The sequence below is a fragment of the Lampetra fluviatilis genome, chromosome 22 (assembly GCF_964198595.1).
Source record: "Lampetra fluviatilis chromosome 22, kcLamFluv1.1, whole genome shotgun sequence".
Lineage (NCBI taxonomy): Eukaryota > Metazoa > Chordata > Hyperoartia > Petromyzontiformes > Petromyzontidae > Lampetra > Lampetra fluviatilis.
The window spans coordinates 1,726,609-1,747,333 of record NC_136296.1 but is presented as its reverse complement, the minus strand read 5'-3'; the positions used below and the strand labels follow the sequence as shown (position 1 = coordinate 1,747,333).

Sequence of the window (20,725 nt, the reverse complement as noted above, 5' to 3'; positions counted from 1 at the left end):
CCTCCTGTGTAGCCTCCACAGGCTGTCGGGGCAAGTGCTCTTAGCGCGCATCTAAGAAGGCCGCCACGGCAACCCGGGCACTTGGGGGCAGTGATATGAGGAGCACTACGCCCGGCCGCCTTCGTCCCCCGAGTGCTGATGTCTACACACCGCGACCAGGAACTCACTTGAGGCTGAGTTCACCCATGGGAGGCCTATGCAACTGATGAAAGCCGTGATCGGGAATCCAACTCTGGTCACTGGGTCCGTAACAACTGCCCCACCGCTGCCCACATTTGAACACAGCTCCACCACGAGCATACAGCAGCAGAGGCACGCAGCGATGCTGTGGGACCCCCCCCCCCCTTCACCCTGGGTGAGCGAGAGCCTCATGGGGGGCACGCACCACGTGGTGCAGCCTGAGCGGCGTGGCCGGCCCACGCCGAGCGGTCACGGCTGCGTCGTGACCGCTGAATATTTGCTGATGATGCTGCTGATGATGCTGCTGCGTTGGCAGTGGTGCACAAGCACAATTAACGCACACACAACTCAACACATTCGTCACTCGTACTGAGGCCTTACAGGGACAACAAATATCTTCGGCGACGTTTTGTGCAATCGCCCACATTCATGGCACATTGATTTTCATTTTTCAAAGCAGATCTACGTGCTATGAAGAAGGGACATTGCCCGAAACGTCACATGTTACGTATAATATTTTCCTTTTAAGGCCAAACAGTGTTATTGACGAACGTGTTGATTGTCGCTGTGCCATCGGCCGCGCCATTCCTCTGCTTGCCACCCACGAGACCTCTCGTGGTCTTGGGCCTTCAGAGTTACAGGAAGAGTTGCGACCTCACGCTCACGGTCGCATGCCGAGATCGGTGAGCGCAGTACCTGCTGGTGACTCCTCGAAGCCGTCTCACGTCGCCAGGGCAAAGGAGGTGCAGCTGCTGCGACGCTCGTCTCTGGCACCCGATCTGCCATCAGGAGCGCAGCGCGAAGCACCCGCATCAGATTTCGACGGCCCTCTTAATTCGCGTCCGTGGAAACATCTCAATGAAGTTACGGGAAGGCATTGGCAGCACGAAACAATTCGAGAAGAATCGCCGGCGTTATGGCCAACGTGAGCTCTGGAGAAGGACGCTCGCTTTGTTCAATATCTTGCTGCTGTATGTGTCTCCCTGTAATTATAGACACCAAAAAAAATGCCTCTACGATTTTAACGGATATCTTCAGAGGCTCAACACATGGCCACATCCCCCCGATTGCGCCCGATCTCGTTAAGACCTCGCAAGCTCAGCAGGTTTGAACCTGCATGGTGGTTGCGTGGGCGACCACCGCGCACAAGCAGGCGGTCTGCACTGCCCGCCCTCACCGCCCTGCACTGACACGCGGGGGGAAGTACGGTCAGTCCTTGTTGAACGCGCGCTGTTCGCACAGCGCGTTTTCGCTGCGACGCGATTCTTCTATTCGGGAACACGTTTCGCACAACGCGTCCGTTATTACGCGGAAACGCGCACCGTTATACCACGGAGCCCGGCACCATTACAACGCGGTACACACACCGTTGTAACGCGGTACACACACCGTTATAACGCAATATGCGCACAGTTATAACGCGATATGCGCACCGTTATAACGTGATACACACACCGTTGTAACGCGGTTTCTGAACGGTCGACAACGCACTAGGGTACTTTCTTAAGCTAAGCGGTACAGTGATACAGTACGCGGAATGATCGGGTAACGTGGCGGTGTACCCTCAGTTCATTGTTGCCACAATCTCGACTGCGTGTGCGCTCATCGTTAACACATCATTTACGTATCTCGCCCAAGCTGTTTTCGAGGAACGCGTTTTTCGCGTAACGCGGAACTTTTCAGGAACGCAATCGACGACGACGACCACCACCACCACCGCGTTAAGCGAGGAACGACTAAACTCGCGGCCAGGTAACCCGCACGGAGCGGCCACGGCCTCGTGTCGGCATTGAACCCACGAAGAGGACGCGCGCGCGCGTTCAGACGCTCGCTCGCGCGCCGATCAACTTGGCTCCTCGTGCCAGCGACGAGGTAATGAGGGCTCGGGGCGAGCAGGGCTCTGTGTTTCCATGACTCGGAGTGTCTGCGGGCTTGGTGGAATGTTCACGCGGACGCAGGCTAACGCCAGTTTAACACGCAGACTTTCGCGACCAATATCATCCATAATACAGGGCGGGGGGGGGGGTTGATTGCGCTCGCTTGCTGTCCCTGATCCCGAGTGCACGCCGGCACACTTGCGATGACGACTGCTAAAAGAAAGATCTTTGTGGCTCGTCGGATGCCTCCGCTGCAAATCACGATTCTGATGGTGGTGGTGGTTCTGATCACTTCCGCTACGAGAGCCGTCGTCTCGTTCGCCTCGCCGCACAACGTTGGGTCAACGTCGGCACGTGGCTGGGACCGTGGTTGGACCAACGCAAGAGGCACCGTCTCGTTCGCCTGGGCAGCTCCCTCACACCTCGCCTACCCACGGCCGATTTAAGTATCCTTCCTCTATTACGCCCACAAAGACAAAGATCACCCCACCCCCCATAGCCTGAACAGACTGTAGGGGCAAGTGCTGTTAGCGAGTACCCATGGAGGCCGGCACAGCACACGAGGGGGTGGGTGGCCAGCGCCACGACCTTTGTGTCCCAAGTGACGATGTTTTTACACACCGCACGATGAACTCATTTGAGGCCGAGTCGACCTATGAGAGGCCCACAACCGGTTCAGATAAAGTTCGCCGTGTGAAAGGGACTCGAACCCGGGTCGCCGGGTTCGCAGCGCAGCGCGCTAACCGCTGCACCACCGCTCCGCACAGCGCTGCCTCTACAATCAAGCAGAGAGCAGCAGGCGCGAGTAGGCAGAGAGTGTCGACCGCTTCGTTAGAAACGCCCCGCCGGTTATCACTGCGCCTGTGCTGGACACAACAGAGCACCGAGGCTGTGTAATCAACAGCAGCAGCAGCGGCCTCGGTGAACAAAACTAAATCTCTGGCTGAGTAGCGGAACGGGATGAGACGCAGAGGTTGAATTAAATAATTAAACTATTTTAGACCAAGTGCCAACGGTCCTCACTGTAACGCGTTGCAACTGAGAGTGAACGTGTGCACGTGTGAGCTCTCTCTCTCTGTGTCTGTTCATCCGTGCACCCGAACCATCGAAAGGTGAGGCGGAGGAGGGGGGGCGGGTCACGGTGACTCTCATCACGACGACGTCCAACGCGAACCGACCTCCCGTGTCGAGTCGTGTTGCTGCTGGGGGACCTTGCCCACGAGAATTAACCCGGCCACTGAGAATCACCGCGCTGCCTGCAGAGCCGTCCAGGGCAGCCAGAATGAGAACCCTCATTCATGCTGCACGAGGAATCCGATGAGTTACAAAGCTCAGTTCAAAAGATGTCCAGTATGGGCGGGTAAAAACCTTACGACGACAGACAGCCCACAAATACGATAGCAGTGTTGAGTATACTCACACACACTCAACTAAACCATTCCCATCCTACCAGGCAAAGCGCTCTGAGCTGTTAACTTCTGTTTCAGAAGCGACCTGGCCATCACAGACATGAGCCCAACGAGGCGCCAGAGGCCCACACCGTTGTAGTGAAACACTTCTGAGGCCCCGCGCAAGTCGTGCCAAGCGTCACGGAATCCATGCGAATGCACGACTTTTTTTTGTTGTCCCGGTGAGTCGAAGAGCCGTGGCCATGGTGCGCGCCGTTCCTCTGCTCCCGGCGTCGCGTTCCGCGCACTGAGATCGTGAACGTGCCGTCATCACGAACAACACGCCGGAGCGCGGAACTTTGAGGAACCACGCCAAGCCATCGGCAGGTGAGGCCGAGCGGCATTCTTGGTCCTCTTGTCTGAGGACGCCACGCTAATTTGAGCACATTTTGGCCAACTGACCGCGGCAGTGTCGCTGTGATATATAACTGTGCACGGGTTCCTATTCCAATCATAGCAAGAGGGTTTCATGTCTCATCGCATTGGGTGCCCGTGCGTGCAGATGCGTGTTCGGATGCATGTGTATAACACCGCGGGCTTTTTACACTTACAGTCCTCTGCGAACCAATGATGCGCGCCGGTGTGTGACCATGCACACGCGATGTATGTGAGAGCCGGTGTCTTTGCATGTTACACACATGCATGTGTACACTTGTGTGGACAGCGTATGTATCACTTCTTTCGCGCCGTACATAGCCAACCGTGCTAATCGGATGTGCGAGTTCGATTGCAATGCCTGTGGTGATTATCTGAACCGGTGTTGAGCCTCCCCTAGGTCGACTCAAATGAGTACCTGGTGGGGTGTGTAAGCATCACCACTGGGGAGACAAAGGCGGCCAGGCGTGGTGCTGCCCTCGCACCCCTGGTGTGCCGTGCCGGCCTTCATATGTGTTGCTCGCTAGCGACACTCGCCCCAACAGTCTGTTAGGGCTACACACAGGGGGGCCCCCGGTTCGATCCACTGCTGGATGCAGCGGTGATGTCGCGGAGCCGTAGGCGCGGGAGCATAGAAGTGCGGTGCAACAATGGATCTTGCCGCACTGCCATCTGCCGCTCGCCGGGGAGGCCAGGCAGTCTGTCCGGTATAACAGCGCCGCTGGGCATGACAAAAGTGCCGCAGCGTTACGAGTTGAGTCCAATTTTAGTTTGTGCCTAGTCGCGACGGCTGCAGGTGAAGGCGAGCAGCAGCAGCAGCCGAGTGACTCACCCTGTGAGACTGACGTCTCTTCTGGCGAGGCGCCTGTGTCCGTGCCTCCTCGGGGTCCTCCCGGGCGCACCATCTCCACTGCGATCATGGAGCACACGTCACCACGTGTCAGCACGTGTCAGCTCGTGTCAGCACGTGTCACCACGTGTCACTACGTGTCACCACGTGTCACCACGTGTCAGCACGTGTCAGCACGTGTCACCACGTGTCAGCTCGTGTCACCACTTGTCACCACGTGTCACTACGTGTCACCACGTGTCAGCACGTGTCAGCACGTGTCAGCACGTGTCAGCTCGTGTCACCACGTGTCACCACGTGTCAGCACGTGTCACTACGTGTCACCACGTGTCACCACGTGTCACCACGTGTCAGCACGTGTCAGCGCGTGTCACCACGTGTCACTACATGTCAGCGCGTGTCAACACGTGTCACCACGTGTCAGCAGGTGTCAGCTCGTGTCACCACGTGTCAGCAGGTGTCAGCAGGTGTCAGCTTGTGTCAGGTCATGTCGACACGTGTCAGCACGTGTCAGCACGTCTACGTGATCTCTGTGGCTGTACGAGGCCCATCAGATGTGAGTCTCAGGGGCAGGTTGTGTGTGCTTGGCTTTACCAAGTGACTCCTTCATTACCAGCTCATATTCTCCATTCAGGCTCCTCTCCATGTTTTTTTTCTCTCTGAATAATTAGATACTTTTTTGTTCCAATTTTTATTCAGCTTGTTTACCCGTAATAATCCTCACCGAGTCTCAAGACTCTTCCTCAGGAGGGTCCTGTCCAGTTTTCGCAGTAGAAGTAACGAAGTTTCTGCTGCGGTGTCTTTACTCCCAATTAAGTAAAGTGCGGCTAATCTTTCAGCCTCGGGATTCTTGGCCAATGCCACACTGTGCGCTGTTTCAGATGCTACTCAGGAATCTTCCTCAACTGCAAATCTAAATGGCTGGGTTGCTCTGTTCCTGTTTAACATTGCACTTCATGTTAGAAGCAAATCATTTGTGCGCTTCGCTGTGAGTCGGATTTTTTCCAACCACAAGGGAAACTCCGTTAGTAATTATTTTGTCTCGGGATTACTTTAAATTGCCTGCATAATTAGCACAATTACTTAATTCACAGGATGGCCGGCATAATTTCAGGTGACACCGTAAGCCACTTTTGCGAAATTCCTAACGTTAATACAATAATTGGTTGGAAAGCTCTTCCAAAATGACAGCCATGAACACATCGCGAGCCGCGCGCCGTGTGACCTGACGGCCGTGGAACATTGGCGTGGCGGCTCGTGCTCTGGTGCTGTGAATCTGGCCATCTGCACGTCAGAGGCGATATCCGAACCGTTCCCGGGACTCTCCCGTCACCGACCCGCCACTGACTGGCACGGTGAGGTTTGGTCACAAACAACCCACGTGACGAATGTGATGTGCGGAGGCCTTCATCCACCGGTGGACTGACAAAGGGGTGCCGATGTTCTGAATGATAGGGAACGGCATTAATCAACCACCCGTGGACATGGATTTGCAGGGCGAGTGGGGTTGCAGGTCATTCCAGCAGGGCACAATGCAAGGTCTCGCAGCAGCTCCGAGCAATACACGCCATGCACCAGGAGACCCACAGCCTACTAGGGGCTACTGGGGGCTACCAGAAGCTACCAGGGGCCTACTAGGGGCTACTGGGGGCTACCAGAAGCTACCAGGGAGCTACTAGGGGCTACTGGGGGCTACTAGAAGCTACCAGGGGCCTACTAGAGGCTACTGGGGGCTACCAGAAGCTACCATGGAGCTACTAGGGGCTACTGGGGCTACCAGAAGCTACCATAGGCTACTGGGGGCTACCAGAAGCTACCATAGGCTACTGGGGGCTACCAGAAGCTACTAGGGGCTACTGGGGGCTACCAGAAGCTACCATAAGCTACTGGGGGCTACCAGAAGCTACTAGGGGCTACTGGGGGCTACCAGAAGCTACTAGGGGCTACTGGGGCTACCAGAAGCTACCATAGGCTACTGGGGGTTACCAGAAGCTACTAGGGGCTACCAGAAGCTACCACGGGGCTACTAGGGGCTACTGGGGGCTACCATAAGCTACCAGGGGGCTACTAGGGGCTACTGGGGGCTACTAGGGGCTACCAGAAGCTACCAGGAGCCTACTAGGGGCTACTGGGGCTACTAGAAGCTACAAGGGGCCTACTAGGGGCTACTGGGGCTACTAATAGCTACAAGGGGCCTACTAGGGGCTAATGGGGCTACTAGAAGCTACCAGGGGCCTAATAGGGGTTACTGGGGGCTACCAGAAGCTACCATGGAGCTACTAGGGGCTACTGGGGCTACCAGAAGCTACCATAGGCTACTGGGGGCTACCAGAAGCTACCATAGGCTACTGGGGCTACCAGAAGCTACTAGGGGCTACTGGGGGCTACCAGAAGCTACCATAAGCTACTGGGAGCTACCAGAAGCTACTAGGGGCTACTGGGGGCTACCAGAAGCTACTAGGGGCTACTGGGGCTACCAGAAGCTACCATAGGCTACTGGGGGTTACCAGAAGCTACTAGGGGCTACCAGAAGCTACCACGGGGCTACTAGGGGCTACTGGGGGCTACCATAAGCTACCAGGGGGCTACTAGGGGCTACTGGGGGCTACTAGGGGCTACCAGAAGCTACCAGGAGCCTACTAGGGGCTACTGGGGCTACTAGAAGCTACAAGGGGCCTACTAGGGGCTACTGGGGCTACTAATAGCTACAAGGGGCCTACTAGGGGCTAATGGGGCTACTAGAAGCTACCAGGGGCCTAATAGGGGTTACTGGGGCTACCAGAAGCTACCAGGGGCCTACTAGGGGCTACTGGGGCTACTAGAATCTACCAGGGAGCTACTAGGGGTTACTGGGGCTATCAGAAGCTACCAGGGGCCCACTAGCGGGCTACTGGGGCTACCAAAAGCTACCAGGGGGCTACTAGGGGCTACCGAGGGCTACCAGGGGGCTACCAGGAGGCTACTAAGGGCTACTGGGGGCTACCGAGGGCTACTACGCACCCCCAGCATAACTCTGCACTCTCCCTGTTTCCACTGCCCAGGCTCTCTGGCCTTGGCTGCGTTCACTTTTTGGGGGATTTTTTGTGTTGTTGTGCCGTTGCAATGGAAGAGGAGGATGGCCGTCGTTCAAGAATCATCCTCGGAATTTGTGTTTGTATTTTAAGGCACAGTTTCCAGAGCCTCAGCTTCCGTTTCGAAGCTTAATTTCCTATTTGAACATCGCATCTATCATAGTTGTTTTAATTTCCGACTGAACAAACTCTGCCTTAAATAGGAGAATAATCCCTCCAATATAACTTGGCTGTCTCCTCAACTACATATATATATACACGAATCACAGAAAACCAGCTTCCCAGTTAAAAAATACCCAAGGTTCAGAGAGAGAGAGAGAACGAACGCTTTAGGGCCTGTGAGGGAGGCACCCTGGAGCAAAAAACAGCGGAGTGCACGATTTGTTTTAACCCAGAGCAGAGAAGTGAATTGCACAATGGCCACCACTGCGAGCATGGGAAGTGGTGTGGGTTCAACAAGTCGCGGAGGGCTGGAGAAGACGATTGGTGCAACGGGGAGCTCATTGGCATCAAACGGAGGAATGTTTGTCATTGGTATAACAGCCCTTCTCAATCTACTGCTAGATGAAGGGGTCCATTCACTGTGTCGGGCGTGGAGGTTGTTTGAGCATACTTCACCATGCTGGTCCGTGCAGGATGGTGCAGATGAACTCAACTAGTTCGAATGTCGCTCGGCGCTGACGTCAGTTGTGGCCGCTAATCAGATTGACGTTGTCAGAAGGAATTGCCCAATTATCCCTTGCAGTGGTATTGTGATGGCCGATTCGCCATTTGCCAGGCGTTCCGCGTCATACCACATGTTCTCACACGTGGAGTGAAGTTAAGGTGCTCAGAGATCGCCAAGAGAGACATCCCTGGAAGGCGGAGGATGTCAAGTCTGTCTCACCCTCTCCCCCCGTGCCCCCCCCCCCCGCCCCATGACCCTGGCGTGTGCGGACACTCACGTGTGATCTCTCCCGTGACGGGCGGGCTCTCCCCCGACGCGTCATACGCCACCATGGTCACGACGTACTTGGTCCTGGGCACCAGGTCCTCGATGACGGCGTACGTGGCGTCACGTGAGAGCGAGATCTCTCGCACGGCCTCGTCTGAAAAGCGGCCGGCGGACACAGACCGGGCAGAGACCCCCACGTGGGGCGACACGGTGGCGAGATGTTAACTCCCTCGCCTGGTCTGCAGGAAGTCGTGGGTATGAACCCGACCCTGACGCTTTGCATGTCTCTCTCTCTCTCCCTGTGGTCGCGTGGATTTTTCTCCGGGTCCTTTGGTTTTTCCCTCCACATTTAGAATCGCCATCACGAGTTTAGAGTATGTTGCTGCTATACATATCCACCTGATGAGCCACTTTGTTGAGCTATCATTTGTGGCCAAGTCATTTGTGAAAAAGAGCTACATAGCTCAGTGGGACTTACCTGGTAAAATACAATTAATAGTTCAGTTTAAGTGAAGCTTTCACAGAGAACGTTGGCGAGCTCCATCGTTAGCGGACGCTCTGATCACACGAGGGCCGTGGGTATCGCCTGTGCGTTCAAACGGCTTGAACGCGTGACCGAGCACGGAATTACCAGCGCAAACATGTCCCCTTCTAGCACCCGATGAGTGCGGCTGAGACAAATAAATATTGCTGACGGCCCTTTTTCCAAGTGGTAGGCGGCCTGATATGACGGTGGCCTTTGGGCCTTGTGCTCATTAACCGGTTCAATAAACCACAACGTTGCCTCGCATACAGATGGGGAACGCTGTAGATGAGTTCGGCAGGGGCAGGGGCACACCTCCTCCTTCTACCTCCACCTGAACGTGTTTGTCCCCGTTAGAACCAGAGTTGGCCAGAGTTTACTAAACGTGTGGGCACACGGGCTGGGAGGTGAGCGATTTGGGGATCGGAGTACGGATTAACTGGAGTGTGTGCGGCAGTCGTGCAGGGCACTGCCAGTCCTGCGGCGCGGCCGCACAGCTCGTGAGATTGCTGCACGTGTGCTACACACTCACAGAATTTGCCCTCCCAGTCTGTGTAGCCTATACGGGGGCATCTGTGTCTTTGTGCAGGGAGTAGGGACGTGTTAATTGGCAAATTATTCCGGCAAATCGAAGATGCGCCGTCGTGAGAATGGTGTCACTTCCATGGGATTCCTGACTATTCCAAAATCTGTGAACACACCGCTCGTGTGCATGCGCGATCGCACCATTGGTGGGCAGCACGTGGAGCCTGTAGCCCAGGATGGCGCCACGCGGCGAGCGCCACAGCACCCGCACGCTGCTGCCCGACAGCACCTTGAAGCGCAGGTTTACGGGCGGCCTCACTGCACGCGGGACACAAGGCAGCAGCTAAAGGCGGCGAACAACGATCAGCCACCAGCAGCGGAGACTTCGGGAGTCACGGCAGACCCAAGGCGACACGGGAGACACGGGCCACAGTCACGCTGGCAGCAGTAGCGGGATTCAGGAGGAGCTGTGCGAGTGAGCAAGTGGCAGGGCGCATGGGGGCGCACACTGGGGGACGGTGGAAGGAGCAGCTACCCTGCCTCCTCACCCGAAATACGTTGAGAAGGCCGTCGTAAGCCACGGATCATTTGTGAGATTTTTCATGAATATGAAATTGTGATTCAAAGGGATACGTCTTTTACGTACATTTAATTTAATATCAAAGATTGAAAAATATTTTTAATATTCAATTTAGTTTCCCAAACAATAGTGACTTTGTGTGACAGCTCTTTGGCCCCCACGAGATGCTCTGTCGGGTGTGCGAGCCCCTGCCCAAAGGGATCGCGAGCCCAGGCCGCCTCCTCCTCCCTCAAGGGGGGGAGAGGGGGGGGGTTGGGCTGCGGGAGCTGCCGCCTCGACTCGCCCAGGGCCCCCTATTGAGCCAGCTGACCGTCAAGGGAAGTGCCCTCTCTGCAGGTGGACTGCAGCAATTTCACAACTTTGTGGATGCATCTGAAATGTGCGCCGTGACACGGCCACGCGTGTGCACGCGCGTTTTGATTGGCGAAGCAAGCAAGCGAGTTTAAATAAAATCAGCGTTCAGTGGCAGCCCGCTGTGATGGAGACGGGCACCGGTCACCAATTTCAGTTGACCGGCAACGACAATAGATGGCCGCGACGCCAAATCACGAAACCTACTACCAATTTGTGTGGCGCTCCTTTTAATTTTGCCTGCGTTTGGCAATTGCTGTGACAAGTGGGTCAAAATAAACACTGCCATCGTGATGAGCCCGGGGCTCCAACCGTGCGACGAAGCGAGGCAGAGAATGTGGGAAGACGGCTCAACAACAGTGACCAGCACCACCACCATTAGCACCACCACCAGCACCACCACCAGAAGCACCACCACACTCACTTCTACCACCACCAGCACCACTGTGTAGCCACCACCACCATTAGCAGTCACCGTGCAACCACCACCACCGTTAGCACCACCAAAGCCTCATTACCCGCCCGCCCCCGCGACCACCCATGGGGAGAATTCCTCCGCTCCGAGCAGATTCCTGTTGCGTCGCCGCCCTCAAATCACGGCGTCTCGCCCTCCCATCCCTCTACCCCCCGGCCCACACCTCCGTCCAGGGCTTCATCTCAGCCGGGTCTGTCCAGGTCAGCGACCTGGAAGATATCTCCGCACTCAGCACACCGCATCCAGTCGAGCACTCACTGTGGCGAGTCACGTGCAGTCCATTACCGCGTCTACCACGGTGTCTGTGTTGTAATGTCTTTTTGTTCTGCACCCACTTCCTTCCTAATTATCCCAAATACCTCCTCTGCTGTGGTGGTATAAATAACGCATGATGATGACGACGACATGCATCTACACTTCCATGCCGAGCTGACTCAGGATCCCTTCGTATTACTCCCACAGCGACCGCACTCCCATCCGCCTCCCTGCCCCTCACCCCCCCCCCTCCCGCTTTCGTAGCCCCCCAGTGGCAGGGCCTCGCTCGGCGTGGGGAGCGAAGATGACGCCATCCCCTGCGCCTTCTAGGAAGCCGCTCTCTCTAGGAACGGCGCGTCTCTCTCTCTCTCTCGCTGCGTCTCTCTCTCTCTGCGTCTTTTTCTCGCTGCGTCTCTCTCTTTGTCGCTGCGTCTCTCTCTCTCTGCGTCTTTTTTTCTCTTTTATTCTAGCAGGAAAGGCCCACTGAGCTAGTTAGCTATTTTTATTAAGTGACCTGACTATCACAAACGATAGCTCTACGAAGTGGCTTATCGCGTGGAAATATACAGAAACCAAACACTCTAAACGGTGCTTCTAAACGTGGAGGGAAAAACCCGGAGGACCCGGAGAAAAAAAACCACGCGACCACGGGGAGAGAGAAAGACATGAAAACTCCAAATACACAACAGCAGGCGTCATGATCGGGATTGAGCTCACGACCTCCTGTCGAGCAGGCGAGGCAATGAACATCTCCCAGCCGCCGTGGCGCCCTCACAGCCGGGCGTCCAACGCACCTCGTGCCCTGTCTCGGGTAAAGGCGCAGATCTGCAATTGCTTTATCGCGCCACTGCGGGCGCAGCAGAGAGCCCCTGTGCAAGGCGTTTGTCGTACTCTTGTCCTACGCTGATCAGACGTCTTGCATGCCGTGACCCACGCTTTACCCCACCACGCGTCACCTACCAGTCGACTTCGAGATACAGTATCGATATTTACGATATGAAAATTATCGCGATCTTAGATTCCTGTAACTTTATACGGTAATTGTGTTATTTCATTAATATAGTACCGTATTGTTAAGTCTATCGGTTCTGTGTAAGTCTAGAGGCTTTGTGTAAGTCTATGGATCTCTGTTAGTCTGTCTCTTTGTGAGCCTACGGGTCTCTGAGTCAATGGGTCTCTATAACTATATGGGTCTCTGTTGAAGTCGATTCATGGAATCCGGTGTGTCCTCCTGCCGCCCTCTATCCCAACCCTCTGTGCAGTGGAGGCTCTAGCACCCTGGAAGCCGGGAACCCCTCCACGCGTGACCGCGGTTTCGGAAGCGTCCGATAGCGACCTCAGCAGCTTCTCCGCGGGCGTCACCTGACCCACGTCTGCGGCTCCACGCGGCTCCACGCTCTGTTTAAAGTGGGGGGTGTGGGCGGGCACGAACGTGCCAACACATTGCGCGAGTGTTGCCCACCGCAGGGATGTGAGTCGCGGGTCTCTCGCCCACTCGCGACTTGCCCGAGCCCCTCCCCCTCTCCCCGGGGCGCTGCGTTCCACTCCACCACCCACCACCACCCACCCACCACCACCCACCACCCACCCCAACCACCCACCACCACCCACCCCCACCACCCACCACCACCCACCACACCAACCACCCACCCCCACCACCCACCACCACCCACCACCACCACCACCCACCCCCACCACCCACCATCACCACCCACCAACGTCGCAGGCTGCGCTCCGCCGAGGCGACACCGGCGCGGACTTGTTGAGGTGGAGTCCCCGACGCGGTGTTGGGTGTCTCATCGGCAGCGCGCGGACTCACCAGGTGATGGAGGAGGAGGAGCCGTGAGGGGGAGCAGGCGGCGAGGCTCCGGATCCACGGTTTGGGGTCCGAACCCCGCAATGATTGCACCCTCCTCCCCTCCCCTTCCCCGGGGCGTTTCAAGCCCCTCCACTCACCCTCAACTCACCCCCACTCACCTTCCCCAACACTCACCCCCACTCACCCCCCACTCACCTTCCACACCCACCCCCACCAACACTCCCATCAACACCCAACCCCTACTCACCACCACTAACATCCACAAACTCCCCCCCACCCACACACTCCCCCCCACCCACACACTCCCCCCCTACCCACACACTCCCCCCACACACTCCCCCCTACCCCCCACACACTCCCTCCCCCACACACACGCACTTCCCCCCCACCCAGACACACGCACCTCCCCCACACGCATGTACCGCTCTCCCACACACGAACCGCGCACTGACCGCCGTCCCACACAAGCACCCCCCCCCCCCACACGCACCGCGATGTTCCGCTTGCCAAGACTCGAGCTCCTGTTCTTGCTTCCAGGGAAGGGTGCGTTTGGGGAGCGGAGTGTGTTCGTGTGCCGTGGTTCGTCGCGTGCAGCGTGCACAATCACGCACGCACACACACACGCACACCTATATACACACGCAACCATACTCATACTCACACCTACGCACACACCGGTGTACACAATCACACACGTGTACACACACCTACACAAAAACATGTACACAAACCTACAGAAACATATACAAACACGTGTACACACAAACACGTGTACACACAAACACGTGTACACACAAACACGTGTACACACACACGTGTACACAAACACGTGCATAGTTCACGGTCGGCTCCACGCCGCTCGTGGTGCGCCCTCAACTCCACACCGCCAGCCCCCATCGTACCCCCCCCCCCCCCGCGGTCTGGGAGGGTCAGCAGGGCGGGACGCGATGTCCCTGCTGACCCCTCTAGACCCCCGTGGAGCCCCGTGGCCCCCCCGTGGAGCCCCGTGGAGCCCCGCTCACCCTGCGCGGAGACGGGCGGCGCGGGCTGCGTGGCGAGCAGGATCAGGGCGAGAGCGGAGATCGACGCCACAGACATCGTGGAGGAGGAGGTGGTGGTTCTGTTGTCGTCGCTGCACAGTCTGCATGCACACAAAGACAAAGATCCCCCGTGTAGCCTTACAGACTGCTTGGGGAAGTGCTGTTCATTGTCATCAGCTCACAACACTTGAGAAGCTGGTTTCATCACGGACGGCTGCCAGGATTTGAACTCGGGTTCTGCGATTCAGTGATTATTTAGTTTTTTACCAGCCCAGGAGGCATGACAGACCACGTGGTTTTGCATAGGATAATTTTATTTACAAGAGCTCATATTTTCATGAATACATTTGCGTTCTACGCCATCATCGTCATCGCTCACGGTCCCTGCGCTGTATAACAATCCACCTGGCACCTCTAAACACGCGCCTCCATCTTCTGGGTGGATGTCTTCTCTGCCGCGTTCCATTCTTTGGCTGCCGCTCCGACCACAGTTCTGATAATCGGCCATCACCCCCTTATCTAGCGACACGTCCTGCCAAAGCCCACTTGCATACCAGATTAAGTCCGACACGGCGCACGAAGAGGCTGTGTGGCCAGCACCACACCCAGCGCTGATGGGTAACTCACCGCGGGCAGGTCACCACCCACTGAAGGTAGCATTCGCTACTGATGTTAGCCGTGGCCGGGAATTGAGACCAAGTCGTCGGGTTCGTCTGCGCCACCGCGCCACACTCGCGTGCGTCGATCCGAGCAAAATATCCAAGTGGATAAGACACCTCATTCACACGCCTGACTCTCCACGTGAACAAAAGAACAGAATCTTCGACGCATCCCATCAGCCACACAGCCTTTTTTCTCGGAGTGATCACCGGCATTGATTTAACACGACAAACTCGAGAGCGGATTCGACGTTCCGTCTCTGATCAGCATGGTCGAGCTCGTGCTAACGACATCTTTGTCTTGCACGATCGGAGTGGACGGCGTTCTCGCCGCGACTCCGCCGCGTGGACCGCGTGGCCGCCAGCACCGCAGCGGCGTGCGCCCAAAGTCGGCTCCGCTCGGGTCAACAGCGACCACCACTGGCGATTCGCGCGGCACCAAATGTTCTTCTAATAACGCGGGCGGCTGGGAGCCCAAGAGCGCAGTGCGCGCTCACCACGGCGCCACCGCTCCACGCTCCACGCAGCCGGCGCGGGGAGCGGCGTGGACAGGGCGTGCTCCGGGTGCCATGGCATCGAGGCTCCTTTGAGATGGAGACGCCCCAGCGCACAACTTACCCCGCGCGCAGCTGCAAGGGCAGAGATGGCGAACCAGACGCGGAGTAACTAACGCCAGTACGTGCCACTCCGAGGCGAGATGTATGCACGTTGAACTTCTTTCGTAGCCAACCGTGCTAATCGGAGGTGCGGGGGAAGGATATCATTAAATCATGGCACCGCGACCTCCTCCCCTGAGGACCAGGCAGTGATTGCGTTTACCTACGGTCGTCAATGGCCATCACAGCCCATTGTTGGAGCTGGAGCGGTCGCGCAACGATTAGCGCACTGCGCTTTGAACCTAAATGCCACGGCTCAGACCGATGATGACATCTGAACCGGTCCTGAGTCTCTCGCCCCACACAGCCCGCACTGACTGGCGTGAGATGGAGCACGCGTCAAGTAGCCCCCACGAGCCACGCGGCGTGGGGAGACCTCCATCCAGCAGCGGATGTGCAATGGGCTGCGCGTCATACAAAGATGTTGCTGCGCACACTGGCGGGTGGGTGGGTGCTGAGCCCCCCCGCGGATGGAGACGGCGCGGATTGATGCGACAAAGATTCTGCGCGACACGAGCACCGCACCCGGGGGGCAGCGTTCACCGCCCTGGACGGGGGGAGCGGCGGCCACGCGGGCAACGGAGGAGAGGTCCGGACGCAGCGCGATCCGAGCGCGGCGATGAGAACGCCGATTGGAAACGCGTCTCCGGGAAAGGTGGAGGAAGAGGAGGTAGTGGAGGAGAGATTTAAGATGGTTTGGATACGTGTTGAGAACACTTAAAGAAGGCGGGGGGCAATTAGAAGCGCTATTGAGATTCGAGACCCATAGACTCGCACAGAAAGGCATAAATATACTGACACAGACACCCATAGACTCAGAGACCCGTAGACTCACACACAGACCCACACACTCATACAAAGACCCATAGACTCGCACAGAAAGACATAAATATACTCACACAGACACCCATAGACTCAGAGACCCGTAGACTCACACACAGACCCACACACTCATACAAAGACCCATAGACTCATACAGAGATCCATCGATTCAGAAACCCGTAGATTCACACACAGACCCATAAACTCATACAAAGACCTATAGACTCGCACAGAAACCCGTAAACTCAGAGACTCGTACTCGCACAGACCTACACACTCATACAACGACCGATCGACTAACACAGAGACCCACAGATTGAGAGACCCGCCGACTCAGACAGACCCGGAGACTCTAGCAGAGCCCCGTAGATGAGAAGATGTATGGAGACGTCGCCGGGACAGGGCACACGTTCCAGGGAGCCCGAGGGCGAGATGGGAGGATGCGGTGGAGCGAGACGTGAGTCAAGTGAATACGAGTAGAGAAGATGCACAGAATAGGAGCACAAGGAGGGAAGAAATCGGCGCAGTCGCCCCCATGCAGGAGTGGGGCTTCTGGCCGAGCAGACGAAGAAGATGATGAGGAGGAGGCGACGAGAGAGTGAAACCGGAGGGCTGGGGGCGCGCTCACCGTCTCGCTCCTTCTCGCGGACCGTGCCTCCTCTGCTCAGGCGACTGCTGAGCCCCTGGGCTCTCTGCGCGTGTCTGAGGCGAGCGAGCGAGCGGGGTCGGGAGGGAGAAGGGCGCCACTCTCACTGCGGCTCCCCTCCCCCCGCTCCACAGCCAAGTTTTGTGTGGATCCCCCACCCCTCCCCTCCTCCCACCCACAGGCGTCAACTCCCCCCACCCTCCACCACCCCAATCTTTCCAACCCCGCCCCCCTACCCCAGCGCTCCCTTCCAGACCTCTCCGAAACCCCCCACAGCAAATCTCCCCCCACCTTTACAGAGCCCCCCCCCCCACTTCTACAGAGCCCCCCCACCTCTACAGAGCCCCCCCCCACTTCTACAGAGCCCCCCACCTCTACAGAGCCCCCCCCCCACTTCTACAGAGCTCCCCCACCTCTACAGGCCCCCACCTCTACAGAGCCCCCCCCCCACTTCTACAGAGCTTCCCCACCTCTACAGGCCCCCCCACCTCTACAGAGCCCCCCCCCCACCTCTACAGAACCCCCCCACCTCTACAGAGCTCCTCCACCTCTACAGAGCCCCCCCCCACCTCTACAGAGCCCCCCCCACCTCTACAGAGCCCCCCCCTCACCTCTACAGAGCCCCCCCACCTCTACAGAGCTCCCCCACCTCTACAGAGCCCCCCCCCCACCTCTACAGAGCCCCCCCCACCTCTACAGAGCTCCCCCCCACCTCTACAGAGCCCCCCCACCTCTACAGAGCTCCCCCACCTCTACAGAGCCCCCCCCACCTCTACAGAGCCCCCCCCACCTCTACAGAGCCCCCCCCCCACTTCTACAGAGCCCCCCCCACCTCTACAGAGCCCCCCCCCCACCTCTACAGAGCCCCCCCCCACCTCTACAGAGCCCCCCCCACCTCTACAGAGCCCCCCCCACCTCTACAGAGCCCCCCCCCACCTCTACAGAGCCCCCCCCCACCTCTACAGAGCCCCCCCCCTCTACAGAGCCCCCCCCCACCTCTACAGAGCCCCCCCCCCCCCCCACCTCTGCAGGGCTCCCATCACCCCGGTGGGAGGGGGACCCAGCAAGGTGCTGCGCGCTCGCTGCCAGGGCGGGCGCGTAGCGCAGTAGCTCAGGGGGAGGAGGAACGATAGAGAGCGGTAGGGAGGGGGGGTGAGACGAGGAGGGCTGTGGGGAGGGAGAGAGAGCGATGGAAAGGAGTGCGGTTGCTTTTATTAAAAATACCGTCACGCACGCCCTGCTGTGTTCAGACACAGAAATCCCTGACGCTCGGATACCCCGGCCCAGCGCCGCGACTCCCGCCCGCACGTCCCAGGTGATGGGCGGTCACGACACCTGTGCATCACCTGGAATATCCAGGTGATCGCGAGCGCTGGGGGAGATGCCACCGGTGCAGGGCGGGAGGGGTAGAGGGAGGCGGGCGTTGGAACGACACACGAAGACCGTGGATGCGAGTGGAGGGGGGGGGTCTCCGGTCTCGCTGTGGTATCCAGGCGAAGGATCGGGTGCTCACGACGTGGGGAGGGTCGGGGCACAGTCGGGTTATGCAACTGCGCAAGCCGCTCGATCCAATGATGAGCGCCGGATGACAACGGCGGCGCAATCGCGCTCGGCTAATTCAAGTCGGCAGGCACCTGTCACCTCCCCATTGCGAGTGACGCGCCGAAAGAGGGGGGTGGAAGAGAAGCGATTGAGAAACCCCCCCCCACTCCCCTCCCCGCGGGCATTTCCCCACGGCGAGAAACCGGCGCGAGTGCATTCCTGCGTCTGCGCGGCCGCGCGTTCACCGACACCGCGAGCGCGCGCGGCGGATCGCGCCGACAGTCCCCGTGGACCGTCGCGAGTGCGCGCGCCTGCGGAGTCCCAGCCCCACGCGGTTGTTCCATGGTGGTGACGAACAAAAGCGATGTCGATGATACCTTCGGTGTTGCGGAAATCCCCCATGCCCAGCCAGCGGATGTCCACCAAGCTGCTTCTGTGTCGTTAAAACCACCCGCCACAGCCAACTCGTCAGGGTTGTCACGTAAAGAGATTTACACGATCTAACCCAAAAAAACTTCCATTATGGATGATATTGGTCGCGAAAGCCAACATGTTGAACTGCTTCTGATTGGCCGGATAGAGGAGGCTCAACGGGCGCAGCTAGGGCTGGAGAGGTGATGGAGTGATGTGGTACAGGAGCATGAGGAGCCGAGTGGACTTGTCGTACAGCGGTACCAGCGGTTTAAAGATCGGCCTCTATGGAGGAGGCTCGTGAAGGACGCGTTTGGTGGTAGTCGCCCTACACCAACACAACAGAGAGTAGAGGATCGACGCTCAAAACTAGTAGAGAGGCCGTTCATCTGCCAGCCATCTCAGTCGACTCATGGCACCTGGGTCTCTCCCGTGACCTCCTGCCAGCGAGCCTTGGGCGCTCCACGTGGCCTCAAACTCCGGCCATTCCCGCAGCGGCTTTCGGGTATCCATCGAACAAAGACGGTCACTGCATCACGCGCTTTCAGATGCGCTTCTGCGGCCGTCTGGAAAGCTCTTCCTTCCTATATTAGGAAGCTACTGGAGTTATGCACTTTTACATCTAGATGGAAATCTCATTTCTTTAGAACTGCTTTTTGTGTTTAGATTGCTGTCCTTCCTCCGCACCTCCGATTAGCACCGTTGGCTACGTACGGTACGAAAGAAGTTCAACATCCGTACAACTTGTACCTAGCCTAGCGTTGTGGTGACGTCGCTGCCACTTAGGGACGAACGGCGGCTGTCATTGCAAAGAATATACATTGAAGAGCTATGCTAATTGGAAATTGGAACTTCCTGTAAGGCGCAATAGAGCAATTACTCATCGGCACAGCACAAGACGAGAAAATAATGCCAGAGGCCACCCAACTCCCGAACGTGGCCTCAACAATGCCCCCAAACATCGTCTGCTTGGAGAATATTTGACTCAGACTATACTCCTGTCGACGAGGCAGCCTTCCTCTCAAAACACCACAATGGGTTCAGGCCTCTGTACTCTCTGGGGGCCGGCCTGCGAGAGACCGTGTGTCGTTGAGTGACCTTCATCGGAGGCAGAGCCACCAAGCGAGGACGTGCCGACTGCAGCCAGAGCAGGGAGCTACTCCAATAGGTTTTGGCCGGCCAACTCAACGAGGTACAGAGCGCAGAGTCCGCTCGGCACACCTCAGTGTATTCATTCGTTCACGAGTGCATTTACGACGCGCGCAATTTGAACGTTAAAGGGCCGAGGCGCAGAAGATCGCTGAGATTCCGACAGAAGGGGACGCCGCCGCCTCAGGGAGAGCGCAGTCAGGGAGTCCATTGCAGGCGACAGAGACGCCGCCACATTTGCCTCGTCTGGTTCAAGATCTGGGCTTGTCGAAGAGGACGAGGAAGCCACTTGCGGCAAAGATCGGAGATTGCGAGACGGACGATGAGACGGCGGAGGCGACGCAGGCGGCTGGGGCCAGCGTGCGTGCTCTTCGAGGGCGGTGGCACAACGCGGGCGGAGTGAGACGACACCGGTGACCATCACCCCGGCGGTGTAAAGACACCGCCCGCCCGAGCGAGAGAGGTGTGGAAGACAATGTTCGAGACGTCTTTGTTCTTAAACGAGGTATCTAAATATCCCAGTAGTAACATCCTGAC

The 20,725-nt window shown here is 57.6% G+C and overlaps 1 protein-coding gene across 2 annotated transcripts in view; it reads right to left on the bottom strand.

The window, feature by feature from the left end:
- Nucleotides 1-17,135, bottom strand: part of LOC144938449 (collagen alpha-1(XII) chain-like) — a 285,089-nt gene extending 267,954 nt beyond the window's left edge. For both annotated transcript variants that reach the window (XM_078866258.1, XM_078866259.1), the window contains exons 1-5: nt 17,069-17,135; nt 14,286-14,404; nt 9,985-10,101; nt 8,746-8,889; nt 4,713-4,790 (exon numbers count right to left, since the gene is read on the bottom strand). In XM_078866258.1, coding sequence (XP_078722384.1) covers nt 4,713-4,790; nt 8,746-8,889; nt 9,985-10,101; nt 14,286-14,361 — 415 coding nt within the window. In that variant the 5' untranslated portion in view covers nt 14,362-14,404; nt 17,069-17,135. The remainder of the gene's footprint in view (nt 1-4,712; nt 4,791-8,745; nt 8,890-9,984; nt 10,102-14,285; nt 14,405-17,068) is intronic.
- Between the last annotated feature and the right edge of the window lie 3,590 nt (nt 17,136-20,725).